Here is a 13,784-nt window from a genome sequence, read left to right on the forward strand (position 1 = left end):
AAAAGTCGTTGTGTGGGGGAGGAGGGAGGGAGGGAGGGGTGTTCTCGGGAGGACTCGGAGGCCAGGCCTGCTCGCCTCTGATGGCACCTCTGTTGCTTCCTCCCTAGAAGAAGAAGGGGAAGGAGGCGGGATCAGGAGCCGCGCTGCCCCCACCCCGTGCGCCCACCCTACCCCCGGAGGCCCGGGCCCCTCACACCAGCTCCCCGGCCTCTGCCAAGAGGAGCAAGGCCAAGGCCAAAGGGAAGGAGGTGAAGAAGGAGGTGAGGCTCGCCGCGCCCAAATGAGTCGGGTCCCTATAGGGTCCCCACAGGGTCCCCCAGGCTTGGGTGGATTTCTTCATCTAGTTGGCAGATGGTTTGCGGCTGGGTATGACCCCCCCACCATGCTGGCTAGCCTCTGGCCACACTATTTTTCCTTAAATGCATTGGGTGTAGCTAGAGGTTCTGCCTCAGTTTCTCCAAGGAGGGAACCAAGGCACCTGCCATGGTGACGAATATAAGTACAGTACTGAGCATGTGCAGGCCCTGGCCAGGAGCGTGATGAGCCCACCTTGTCCTCCCTCGGGCCTCCGGGGTGAACCCAGCTCGGACCCCCCACTGCACATGTGGCCGACGCCCACTATGGCCTCACGGACCCTGGGTTTCCAAGGAGGGTCCCTAGCCAGGTAGGAAGTACTTGCCATGTCTTAAGCCATTGGTCTGCTGTGTTCTGTCCCCAGAACCGGGGGAAAGGGGGAGCTGTGAGCAAACTGATGGAGAGTATGGCTGCTGAGGAGGACTTTGAACCCAACCAAGACTCCAGCTTCTCCGAGGATGAGCACCTGCCACGTGGTGCAGCTGTGGAGCGGCCACTAACACCAGGTGTGTGCCTGCGATGGTGTGTGGGCTCAGGCCTGGATGTGGGCCGCAGGAGTTCCCCTGGGGAAGTCACCGTGGTCTGAGATGGGCAGGGGCTGAGCTAGCACAGGGGAGTGGGCAATGAGAGGGACAGTGATGGGGAAATGGCGTGTGCAAAGGCCCTGAGGCTGGGTGAGACGTAGTCCCTGGGCTAAATTGACAGAGGCCAATTTGTCTTTGGCTTAGTAAGCTGGGCCGGGTTAGGGAGAGACTGCCTTGGGCTGGGGACGGGTCAGAGGCAGATCACGCAGACTCTTGAGGGCCTTGGTGAGGAGTTTAGTCTTTTGTCTAAGGAAAACAAGAAGCTGTCAGAGGTTTTAAGTGGGAGATCCATGTGGTCACATTGATTTTGAAGCAAGCTCTCTGACTGCTGTGTATAGAATGAACTGGAGGGGCTTCAGGGTGGGCAGGGAGTCTGCTTGGGAGGCCATTGCCCAGGATCCAGTTATGCTGGGGGCAGCAGAGAGGTGGATGGGGACGGGTGTGAATGCACGAGGAGGGAAGAGTAGGTGAGAGGGCAGGTGAGGAGGGAAAGGGTGCCACGGGTATTGGTGGGGTAGGTGGGTCAGCTGGGCGGCAGGGCTGACCTCAGCTGGGCTTGCTCCCACGTTAACGGGATGGCTAGGGTTCCGCTGATGCATGGGCCGCTCTGCTCCATGGCCATCCATCCCCCGGACCGGTGGGCTAGCCAGGCGTGGTCTCAGGGCCATGCTGCCAGGAGCTCGAGAGGGAGAGTAGAGACGGATGAGGTCTCTCCAGGCCTTTTGATGGGAAGTTTGGCTGTGGGGGTTGGTTTCCACCAGAACAAACAGCATTCCAGGGTGGCTAAGTCCCACAGGTGTGGCTGAGGTGGCAGCAGTGGGCACTGTTGACCCAGAGCCTCATGCCGGCCTCCGAGGGTAGTGGTCTTTGGGATGGGGGAGGGGCAGCATGTGTCGGCTGTTACCCAGTTCACACCCACCTGGGATCTTTCCAGACGTGGACCCCCGTGTGTGCACACTGCTACATGCATGCGTGTCCCTGCACAAGGCCGGTCTTGCCACACGCACGAGCACCCATGTGCCATGCAGGCTCTCCCAGGCACCTGTTCTCAGAAGGGCAGGCCTGGGAGAAGGGAGGTGCCAGGAGGGAGGGAAGGAGGTCCCCTGCGGCCCCAGCTCTAGCCCCGCCATGCTGCCCCCCTCCTGCAGCCCCACGCTCCTGCATCATCGACAAGGACGAGCTGAAAGACGGCTTGCGTGTGCTCATCCCCATGGACGACAAGCTGCTGTACGCTGGGCATGTGCAGACGGTGCACTCGCCAGACATGTGAGTGGGGGCTGGGGGCCGGGTGGGGCGCAGCCCCAGGCCCAGAGCCCACAGGCTTCGTCCAGTCCTGCACCCAGGGTGCCTTATGGGTCCTCTGGGTAGGTGGCCCCCTCCCCATAGAACTGGGTGAATGGTGCCTGCCTGGCAGGGTTCCTGTAGGTTCAGAGGACTCCGGAAGGCTGTCCGCTCTGAGGGGGTCCCTGAGGGCTCAGTGGGAAGGGTCAGGAGATAGCATGCTGGCCTCTAGGGTCTGCAACACCTAGTTGTACAGATGAGGAAACTGAGGCCCAGAGGGGAGAGACTTGGCCCCAAGTTTATACAGCAAGTCAGTAACCCTTGAGTGCCGACATCCCGTGTTGGTGGTCTGGAAGGTAGAGCTGGCACTGGTGGGCCGGGAGGCTGGGCACAGGGGTCGCTGTGGGGCAGCCCAGCCTCTGCCACCTCACGCCACTCTTGCCTTGGCCTTGCAGATACCGAGTGGTGGTGGAGGGCGAACGTGGGAACCGGCCCCACATCTACTGCCTGGAGCAGCTGCTGCAGGAGGCGGTGAGGGGGAGGGGAGGCAGGGAGGATGGGGAGCCGGCAGGCCCTGGTCACTGCCTGGTGCTCAGTCTTTTGCCTTCCCAGATCATCGACGTGAGGCCGGCCTCCACGCGCTTCTTGCCACAAGGGACCAGGATCGCAGCCTATTGGAGCCAGCAGTACCGGTGCCTCTACCCGGGCACCGTGGTCCGAGGTGGGACACTCCCCGCCCCCGACACCTTCCCCAGCAACCCCCCCAACCCCCATTTCCTAACATATCAGCATGGAATCCTTTGGTCCATGAACCCAACCTAACTGGCTTAAGCATAAAGAATTGTATTGGCTCATATAACTGAAAAGTTATATAGGGCCTGTCGGTGGGTTGGATCCGGGTACTGTTCACACGGTGTCATTAGAACTCAGGCCTTCAGGGTCTGTCTACAGTGCTCTCACCTGTGCTGGCTTCATACCCAGCCCCTTGTGGACCATCTTTCACCATCTTAAATCCTATCATCAGAGAACAGCTCACTTTTCAAATATAAGTCCCAGGATGGAGTCCAACTGATCTGGCTTGGGTCACTGATCACTGTGGGCTCTGAAGCTAATGAGTGAGGTTGGCTTTCTAATTTTACGCGAGGCCAGAGGGAGCTGGGAAGGTGGTTCCCCAGGAAAGTTGGGGCATTGTTAGCAGAATAAGAGAGATTGGAAGCTGGGCAGACAAAAATAACAGGTAGCCCAGAAGACGTAGGATGGATGTCCGGCAAAAACGGCAGGTACTCAAACAGTGGACTCCTTAGCTACTGCAAAACTAGTATATCCAGGAGGTGGGAATAGGGATGTTTGTTACATCAAAAAACAAACAAAACTCATGCCAAATATAGGCCATCCCTTGGCTACCTGAAGTCCTCTTACTACAGTAAAAGTTCATGTTGGTTCAAGTGTCCCAGAGCTTTCTGTCCCCCAGAACCATGGTGGGCAGCTGTTTTCCAGGCCTGCCTCGTGGGTGTCACCCTTGGGACTGCCCCTTGCCATCGTTCTGAGAGTTCCATTCTTCTGTCCTGTGTTGCATCCCCTCTTTCCCTTCCTTGTCTCAGCCCCTCGTTTCACTGCAGGCTCTTTCTGTAGCTTCTGAGAAAGGCTCGTGGGAAGTAAATCCTGAAGTACGTACGTGCCCCAAATCTCTCATCTGTCCTAGTCTTTAGAGATAATTGAGCTGAGTATAAATTCTAGGTTGGAAATAATTTTCACAGTCATTTTTCCACTTTAGCTTCCAGTGTTGTCTGAGAAGTTCAGTGCTCTCGTTTTAAAAATTCCTAAGAGTTTTTTCTTATTCTCTAAATATTTCTTTTTAAAAGTAACTTTCTGTTTCGCGGACACATCGTTTTTTAATTTCTGCAAGGACATCTTTTTTTTTTTATTAATTTTATTGGAGAATATTGGGGAACAGTGTGTTTCTCCAGGGCCCATCAGCTCCAAGTCATTGTCCTTCACTCTAGTTGTGGAGGGCGCAGCTCACTGGCCCATGTGGGAATCGAACTGACAGCCCTGTTGTTCAGAGCTCGTGCTCTAACCAATTGAGCCGTCCGGCTTCCCATTCTGCGAGGATACTTTGATTCTGTTTTAGATTCCTTTACCTCCCTTTCTTTCTGTGTTCCCCTTCCCCTCCTCTTTGTGGATTCTGTGTTCCTTCTTTGAGCTCCCTTACCTCTCAGTTATGTGTCTGTCTTATGTTAGAGGCCATCCTTTCAGTCCTCAGCAAGGGGACCAGCCGCTCTGTGCATGGGGAGGGCCTTGTGACAGTGGCAGGCAGGACTGTTTTGCGGGGGAGGCATCGCCTCCTTCCAGGCCCCTGACAGAGCAGGGAAAGCCGAGACCACAGTCTCTTGCTGCTAGTCCATGCAGATGTCCTCCTCCAAAATGGTGGCACTGTCACCAGCTGCCATCTACCTGCCCACCCCTTTGTGCTTGACCGTCCTTGCTGTTCCTTTATGTTACTTTGGGGAGGGTCTTGGGAGTGAGTGTACACAGACCTGTGTCCCTGGAAGTCAGGGGAGCCAGTGCTCCCCCTGGGACTGCATGGCTCTGAGGCCCACATTCTGTACCACCAGCTGCCTGCTGGCCCCGGGCCTCCCCTGACCCTGCTCGTCTTCCAACAGGCTTGCTGGGCCTCGAGGATGACGGGGACCTCATCACCGTGGAGTTCGACGATGGAGACACGGGGAGGATACCCCTCTCACACATCCGCCTCCTGCCTCCCGACTATAAGATCCAGTGTGAGTGCTGGGCCTGCACCCTGGCCAGGCCGACCCCCGGGCCCTCGCCCAGCTCCCTTCCGACCCCACCTCTAGGTCCTGTCTGCGATTTGGACCACTCGCACCCAGCGGGGATGGAAATGGCAGAAACCATGGGCAGGGGCTCCCAGAACAGGCTTGGGAAAGGGGATGTCAGGGGCCCCCAGCTTCTGTGTCCTGAGGCGCATGAGGGCAGCCACAAGCCAGGCAGCCCAGGTGTGGGAGGCTGCTCAGTAATTATTGACAGTTTCACACTCTGTCCGTGATAGCGCTGAGTTCTTGCCTCAGTCCTTGTGTCTGGAAATACCATCCCCTTTGACCAACCAATGCGAAACTCAGGTTCTAAGAGGGGGAATGGCTTATCCAGGGTCCCACAACTAGGTAGAGCCAGAGCCAGGACTCCAACCCAGGGCTGCCTGATGTCCAGGGGTCCGGAACCTCCATGGTTTGTAGCACCCTCCAAGTGGATCAGCAAAACCACACAAGTCAGTGTCTTTGCTCATCCCCGCCCAGTCCGTTGATTGGAGGATCCCCCATTGGGCTTCTTGTGTGTGCAGACACCTGAGCACTGTCCCTGCCGCCGTCCATCCGGCCGAGCAGCGTCAGCTATGCAGTGTCCTCGGTGCCTCCTCAGCCCTGCCTGGGAGGCTGGGAGAGTAGAGGCCAGGGCCCGACCCCTGTCTGTCCTGCTGCAGGTGCTGAGCCATCCCCAGCCCTCCTGGTGCCAAGTGCCAAGCGCCGCAGCCGGAAGACCAGCAAAGACACCGGGGACGGCAAAGATGGGGGTGCGCCAGGGTCCGAGGAGCCCGGTGCCAAGGCACGAGGACGCGGGCGGAAACCTAGCACCAAAGCCAAGGGTGGTACGTTGGCCTGAGCCCTGCCTCACTGAGGCTCAAGGGTAGGGGCGGGCGTGGGCAGGGCCCGCTATGTGCTCTGGTCTCCCCACCTTGGTGGGGACTGTGCTGCTCTTCAGACCATTTGACAGATAAGGAAACTGAGGCTCAGGAGGCAGATCTGTCAGAGGTCTAGATGCGACTCAGCCAGGGTGTGTTTTCTCCAGAACTCAGAGAAAAGTGCTCCGGTCTAAGGGCCCAGGCTACTGAAGACCACTTTGGGGTCCACATACGTGGGACTGAGGCCCAGAGAGGGTGCTGAGCGGGGCTGTGACGGGCTTTCTGGCTCAGGAAGCCCTGGCCCTGCCCCACCTTTGCTTCTTCCTTCTCTCTTCTAGACAGAGCTGCTGTCCTGGAGGAAGGGGGCTCAACAGATGAGATCCCCAGTGCCCCTCTGGCTCTAGAGCCCATCAGCACCCCAAGTTCCAAGAAGAGCCCCCCAGAACCTGTGGACAAACGGGCCAAAACCCCCAAAGCTCGCCCAGCGCCGCCCCAGCCCAGCCCAGCCCCATCCACCTTCGCCAGCTGCCCCGCTCCCGAGCCCTTCGGCGAGCTGCCGGCGCCCGCCCCAGCCCTGGCCCCCGCCCCCCTTGTTACCATGCCCATCACCATGCCCGCCACCCGCCCTAAGCCCAAGAAGGCTCGGGCTGCCGAGGAGCCAGCCAGCAAGGGCACCCGGAGGCCCGGGGAGGAGGCTGAGCTGCTCGTCAAGCTGGACCACGAGGGCGTCACATCACCCAAAAGCAAGAAGGCCAAGGAGGCCCTGCTTCTGCGGGAGGACCCCGGGGCTGGGGGCTGGCAGGAGCCCAAGGCGGCCCGGCCCAAGGCCGGGGACGGCCACCTGGCCCAGGAGCCCGGGGCCGGGCTCATGTTTGAGGACTCAGGCAACTCCAAGAGCCCAGACAAGGGCCAGGCCGAGCAGGACGGGGCCGAGGAGTCGGGGAGCGGCGGCAGCAGTGACAGTGGCAGCAGCAGCAGCTCAGAGACAGACGGGGAGGAGGAAGGCCAGGCCGGCGGGGGCCGGGGCTGCACCGCCTCCAGCTCGAGGGCGTCGTCCTCGTCCTCGTCCTCGTCCTCGTCCTCATCGTCCTCGTCCTCATCCTCGTCATCGTCGTCGTCCTCTTCCTCGTCCTCTTCCTCGTCTTCCTCCTCCTCGTCCTCCTCCTCGTCCTCCTCCTCGTCCTCGTCGTCGTCCTCTACCACAGATGATTCTTCCTGCAGCTCTGATGAGGACGCAGCGCCTGGCTCCGTGGCCGGTCCCTCGGCCCCGGCAGTCCTCCCCAGCAAGGCGCCCAAGCAGGCTGGCAAGGCGCTCTCCTCGGCCCACTCCCCCAGCAAGAAGGCACCGGCCCCCCAGCCCCAGGCCCCCCCACCGCAGCCCCCACAGCCCCTGCAGCCCAAGGCTCAGGCCGGGGCTGGGGCTGGGGCCAAGAGCCGACCCAAAAAGAGAGAAGGCGTCCACCTCCCCACCACCAAGGAGCTGGCCAAGCGGCAGCGCCTGCCGTCCGTGGAGAACCGGCCCAAGATCGCCGCCTTCCTGCCCGCCCGACAGCTCTGGAAGTGGTTCGGGAAGCCCACCCAGGTAGCCAGGGCGCGGGGTCTGCAGAAGTCTCTGCTCTGTGCCGGCCCTTTCCTTCCCTCCTGTCCTCCCCAGCAGCCCCACAGTGGAGGGTTGGGGGCAGCATAGGGGTGACTCATTTCATAGATAGGTACACTGAGTCTCAGCACCGCCCCCTAGTCCCTGGGACCCAGACCCACCCCTCTGCGAACCCAACCCAGCAAACGTGCAAGGACCAACACAGACCCCTTAGCAGGTGTCTCGCCACATGCAACAGGGTCTCTCAAAGCCTGTTGGCTAAACAGCCTGATTCTCTTGGCATTTAGCGCATTCTCAGCTACTCTTTTAACTCCATGCGGCAGAAGGCGCAAGGCTTCCGGCTGGCCAGTTTAGCAGTCCCAGCAAAAGGCACTTCTTTCCCTTATTTGCCTGCCGGCCGCCAGGGTTGTCCCGTGCTTGGCTGGATCACGTGCCCACCCCCGAGCTAATCAGTGTGGCCCAGAAGGCCGAGCGTTCTGGTCGGCCGGTTCTGGGTCACGGCCACCCCGATAGTAGAGGGCAGTTGGTCCTCCACAAGGAGCACCCCCTGCCTGCCCTGTGCCTGCCTACCATCTGCATACACGGACATGTAGCACACACATACACGCGCAGTACACACGTGCACAGACTTATGGGCATACACATACTCACACATACATTCCCATTGCACTACACACATGCACACAGCTGCACACATGAAGCTTCCATGAGCAGAAGGGGAATGGCCCCCGTGGTCAACAGCCCATCCCATGACCCTGGTCAGGAAGCGCCGTCTCCTGTCCAGAGGCTGCTTGTCCATGGGTGCCACCGGCCAGGTTTGGACACAGCATCCAGCTCCCTGGTCCAGGGTCCTCTGAGGCCACACCTGACACTGGCGGGTCTGCCTCTCCAAAGCTGAGTCCTGCCAGAACAGATGGGCAGAGTGAGGGCTGGGAGTGACGCTGGTGAGCTGGCAGGCTCTCCAAGGCACCTCTTAAGATAAGAACTTGGGAAGTCCTGGCATATTTGCATCTGCTCCCCGGGGTGAGTCAGCTGGCTGGAGAAGTTGGGGAATGTTCTGAATCAAGACTCCAGCCTGCGGGTTTCTGTCTTAGCAGCAGCCTTTTAGCCACCCTCCCCCCACCCTGTCACCTAGAGGCAGTTTAGAACGGGATTTCCCTTTCTGCTGGGCAAGGGGTGCAGAGCAAGAAGTCAGGAGGCTCCCCCCCCTTTGCCCCTCTTCAGCTCTTGCTGTCCTTAGGCACTAACTGGAATCTGGGGCCCCAGACCTGCTCCTGCGACCCTGCAGGGCACAGGTTATCTGCCTGATGGCTGGCCCTTGGCTGAAAGGGACAGCAGACGGGAGTGTGTAGATTCTGATAGCCGCACCTAGACATTAAAGGCTCCCTGGAGCTCTGATCCCACGGACTGTCCAGGAGTGACAGCTTCTGAGCCAAGGACAGGCACGTCTTCACTGTCCTGCCTTCACTGTGACTGGCCTATTCCTTATTTTAGCATCAGTCATTTGCAGGTTCCTTTGTTAGTGTCACTTAGTTTCACTGCTCTTACTGCTACAGAGCACAGGGCCAAGCTTGCTGGCCTCGAACAGAAAAAGTCCAGGGGTGACTGGCGTTGGTACAGCTGGATCTAGGCGGGGCTTGAAGGGTGTCTGCAGACACACTCTCAAGTCCATGCTCCAGACTTCAGTCTGTTTCTCTCTTCCTTCCCTCGGGGACAGGAAGCCCTAGTAGCCTTCAGCCTGCGTTCTACCAGCTTAGAAGTGACAGGAGGAAGGACGTGTCTTTCTCCCAGGGGTTCAAGCTGAAGTTGGTGGAATGTCTGGCTTGGGTCCTGAGCCCACCCCCGAGCTCATTACAAAGGCCAAGAGGGGGACGGGGTGTTCAGATTGGCTAGACCAAGCCTTGTGCCTGCCACAGGGGTGGGATCGGCCCCACTGGGGAGCCCCAGGGACCAAGGAGAGGGGTGTGTAGGAAGGGGTGTTAGCCACTGGATGCCCCAAACATAACAGGTCAAAGCGATTCAGTTTAGAAGTCTTAGCTGACCATCTCACCTTGAGTTGACTCACACCATGCCTTGAGCTGAAAAGAACTTGAGCTGTTTATAGAACACAAGAAATGAGTGACAGGGACATCAAAAAGATGGTCACCACCAGGGATCCAGTAAACTGAAAGTAGAAAAAGGACCGCTAGATAAGGGAGGAAATTAGCATATAGGTTTGTCTGATTTAGGGGAAAAAAAAATTGTCTTTGAGCCACCTGGAGGGAGTCGGCCATGCCTGCGGGTTGGTGGTGTTCCAGGGACAGCCCACACCCCAGTCTCACCCCTGCTCAGGCTGCTGGTGGGAGGGGATGACTCGGCCTGAAGCTGCGCAGGGAGTGACTGAGCTCTGTGACCCCAGGGTGGGGGGCCACCTCCCTGCTTGTGAGAAGCTGTGCTGGCCGAGTGACCGTGCTCTGTCCAGAGCTTCACCACCCACGTTTCCTTGCGCCTCACTGTTCCTGTCTGGAAATTGGGGGTCAGCCGGGGGCCGGCAGTGCCTCGAAGGCTGGTGTCAGGACCAGTGAGAGGAGCCAGGATACGGTTGGGTCCACAGAGGACGTGGGTGCCTGCGGGGCTCTGGGCACCATTTGCCAGCACTGCTATAGAGTGGGCAGTTGTCACCCTCTTAGCAGCAGCACGCTTCGTTTAAATAAGTTCCCTTGGACACTCTGTATGCCAAAGGGATGACAGAGGGCACCCCATTAGAGCTGCGGGAGCTCCCTGTCTCCCACCCCGCACCCTGCAGAGCCCCTCCACCCCAGTTTGGGGAGGGGCTGCGGGCCTCGCCCTGACCTGCCCCGCCTGTCCCACCTTGCCCCACAGCGCCGCGGCATGAAAGGCAAGGCCCGCAAACTCTTCTACAAGGCCATCGTGCGCGGCAAGGAGATGATCCGCATCGGGGACTGCGCAGTGTTCCTGTCGGCCGGCCGCCCCAACCTGCCCTACATCGGCCGCATCCAGAGCATGTGGGAGTCCTGGGGCAGCAACATGGTGGTGCGTGTCAAGTGGTTCTACCACCCCGAGGAGACCAGCCCGGGCAAGCGCCTCCATGAGGGCCAGGTGAGCCTGCGGCCAGCTGGGTGGGCACAGCGGGAGGTAGAGGCTGGCCTGGGCTCACCACTGCCCTCCCTGTGCACACAGCACTGGGACCAGAAGTCTGGCCGTGGCCTCCCAGCCGCCCTGCGGGCCTCCAGCCAGAGGAAGGACTTCATGGAGGTAGGAGGGCTGTGGGCTCCTCAAGCCCTCCCCATGCAGCCTGCAGGGGCTCTGAGCTGCTGTCGCCCGGGCTCTGTCTCTTTTGGTCTCTGTCTCCTGTCTCTCAGTCTGTCTCTTGACCTGTCATAGTCTGTGTCTCTGTCCCTGGGTCTCCCTCAGTCTCTCTCTCTCAGTCTCTGCCCACCCTTGTCCTCAGACCCTCTCTGCGTCTCTGGGTCTCTGCCCCCAACTTCCCTCGTCCTCTGGGCCGGAAGCGGGGTCCCCTCTCCCTGCCTGCCTGCCCAGCCCTGACACTGCCCACCTGCCCGTCTGCAGCGTGCCCTGTACCAGTCCTCCCACGTGGACGAGAACGACGTGCAGACTGTGTCTCACAAGTGCCTGGTGGTGGGCCTGGAGCAGTACGAGCAGATGCTGAAGACCAAGAAGCACCAGGACAGCGAGGGCCTGTACTACCTCGCTGGCACCTACGAGCCCACCACGGGCATGATCTTCTCCACCGACGGTGTGCCCGTACTCTGCTGAGCGCCTGCGGCTGTCGGGGCCTCCGCATCACTGCCACGGCTTCGGGGCCGTGCGTTGGTTGTGTGCATGCAAGTGTGCCCGTGGACGCCCTGGCACGTGAGTGTGTACATGTGTGTGCCCTGTATGCATGCACGTGTGTGCACACATGTGCACACGTCTCTAGCCCCCCTTTCCAACTCCCTCGGTGCCTCCCAAGAAGGGAGCTCCTCTCAGCTATCAGGGTATGGCTCTGCCCGGCCCCCTCAAGCCTCCCCTCCAGCACCTTGTAAGCACTTGGGCAGGCTGTGCCCCCGGACTCATGCCTCCTGGCTGATGCGGACAGAGGAGTTTTCTGAGGAACCAAACTGACGCTTGCTCTGGGGTTCCTGCTGCTTGTGGGTCCTCCCTGGGATCCCAGTGCCCGGCCCCCTCAGCATGGAGCCCACCCTAAGCCGCCCGCCACAGGACTGGGATGGCCCGATGCCCACCAGCCTCATGGGCACCTGCCAGGGGCCCAGCCTCTGCCCTCTCAGGATGGCCTGGACTTGGGGAACAGAGCCAGGTGAGGGGAGCCCGGCAGCATCAGCCATGTGCCAGGTGGAGGGGACTGCGTGCCCTGAGGCCCTGGCCAGGGCCCGCCCACACGGTCCAGACCCTCACACTACAGACAACCCCAATGGTGCTGAAATCCTCGTCCCGGCCACGCCCGGAGGGAGGCGGCAGTTCTTAACCTGTACAGTTTTATTGTACCAAGACACTTCTCCCTGTATCATACGCCTTTAAATGGAGTCAACTTTTTAATTATATATATAAAGATAAATATATATAAATATATATAAATATAAACTTTTTAAAACTGTGAAAAATAGCTATGAAATTATAAAAAAAAGCGAACACATTCTGACGTGCAGAATATTATTTTTTATTTCCTGTTAGATTGTGAGTGTCTAGCACCCAGCTTCACGGGCCCCCCTTGTCCCAAGCACACCCCACCCGCCCGCCGCCCTGGCCCAGGTGTACTGTACTCACCCCCAGATGGAGAAAGAGTTAGGGAGAGCAGAGGCCGAGACGAGGGCCTGCCGAGCGCTGTGGGCCCTCTGCTCACGAAAGCACTTACCAGCCCCGAGCCCTCCAGAGAGATGGGAGGCCTCGTCCAGACAATCTTAAGGGAAGGAAAAGCCAGACTTCGGTTTTGTTTTTTGGGGGAATTATTGTTTTCCTTTTTTTTTTTTTTTTTTTTAGTTTCTTTTGGAATTTTGTTTGTTGGCGAATTCTGTGTGATCTTTTTCATAAAAAGAAAAGAAAAAGCTATAATTGGAAAGTACTGTTGTCTGGAGTGGTTCATTTCAGGGGCTGCGGTGGGCATGGTGTCAGAATGTGGGTGGGTGGAGTGGGGGCTGCTGACATTTCCCAGCACAGAAGCTGGGTGCCACTGGCCATATGTGGCTACTTAAATTCGAGCTAATTTAAATGAAAGGGAAGGAAAAGCTTGTGGGTTGCACCAGCCGTGTTTCCGATGGGTCCGCAGAGCGAGTCTACTGCACTGGGCACCCAAGGTATATAGATCCTGTCCCAAGTGCAGAAAGTTCTCTCAGCCAATGCGGGGCTGCAGGGCGTGCCTCGCCTTTTCCTTCCTTTACTGTGTGGGGCTGAGCGCTCCCAGCCTCGCCCACACCTGAAGCCGACGGCGACGGAGCGTTTGAGGCGCCCTGAGCCCGTGCGGAGCTGGAGCTGGAAGGTGGGCACCCCTGTAGTGGTTTGGGGAGGCTGGGCCCTGGACCTGGCGCTGCCACCCTCCCTGAGCTCAGCTCTCATCCTGATCCCATGGGTACCCTCCCAAAGACCCAGTGCAGATGAGATTCTGGGCTTTGCTGTGTCGTGGATGCGGGTAGAGGGAACAGCGTGGCGAATAGAAGGGTAAATTCAAAGAAGGCAGCGTCTGGCCAGAGGAAGGGCTCGGAAGGTCCTGCGGTTTCATAGACACTGAGTCACGCGGAGGTGGGCGGCCCTCCTACACCGGGAGCCGCGGGAGCAGCAGCGCGCCGGCGCCACCTGGTGTCCCCCGCTGGCATCGCCCTGCGCGGACTTGGCCCCCTTAGCTGTTCTGGCATTTGCCTGGGTCTCCTGTGGGTGGGCCCCCAAGGCTGCAGGCCTGGAACCACAGGCGACCCCTTGGTCGGCCAGCCCACCTCCCCAACCCTCCTCCAAGGGACCCACATCCAAGAGTGGACCAACCCCACTCCTTGGGGAAGCTGAGTCACAGAACAGTGGGAATTTGTGGGGATCACACAAATCAATAATAGGGCGGGGCCTTGAGCCCAGGACACTCAGCGTCAGGGCTTGACTCTGAGTCCCTGGGGGCAGGGGGCAAGCTGCCTCTCTTGTTTTTCTCCCCCTTCAAGTGAGTGGGATGCAGTCACTCTCCCTGACTTGAGAGCCTTCCAACTCCAAATGCTTCCAGTGCCCACCTCCATCACCCACCTCCTCCCCACAAACCCGTCCCAGGCCTGCCAGGTGTGTG

At 59.2% G+C, this 13,784-nt stretch overlaps 1 protein-coding gene across 8 annotated transcripts in view; it reads left to right on the forward strand.

Moving 5' to 3' along the window:
• Positions 1-12,584, forward strand: part of TNRC18 (trinucleotide repeat containing 18) — a 75,614-nt gene extending 63,030 nt beyond the window's left edge. For all 8 annotated transcript variants that reach the window (XM_019753620.2, XM_074313972.1, XM_074313969.1 and 5 more), the window contains 11 exons: positions 108-260; positions 719-860; positions 2,087-2,204; positions 2,675-2,750; positions 2,832-2,940; positions 4,883-4,999; positions 5,713-5,877; positions 6,249-7,492; positions 10,370-10,606; positions 10,688-10,762; positions 11,078-12,584. In XM_019753620.2, the coding sequence (XP_019609179.2) occupies positions 108-260; positions 719-860; positions 2,087-2,204; positions 2,675-2,750; positions 2,832-2,940; positions 4,883-4,999; positions 5,713-5,877; positions 6,249-7,492; positions 10,370-10,606; positions 10,688-10,762; positions 11,078-11,284 (2,643 nt within the window). In that variant the 3' untranslated portion in view covers positions 11,285-12,584. The remainder of the gene's footprint in view (positions 1-107; positions 261-718; positions 861-2,086; positions 2,205-2,674; positions 2,751-2,831; positions 2,941-4,882; positions 5,000-5,712; positions 5,878-6,248; positions 7,493-10,369; positions 10,607-10,687; positions 10,763-11,077) is intronic.
• Positions 12,585-13,784: the final 1,200 nt, after the last annotated feature.

Source organism: Rhinolophus sinicus, linkage group LG10 (genome assembly GCF_036562045.2).
Source record: "Rhinolophus sinicus isolate RSC01 linkage group LG10, ASM3656204v1, whole genome shotgun sequence".
NCBI classification, from domain to species: domain Eukaryota; kingdom Metazoa; phylum Chordata; class Mammalia; order Chiroptera; family Rhinolophidae; genus Rhinolophus; species Rhinolophus sinicus.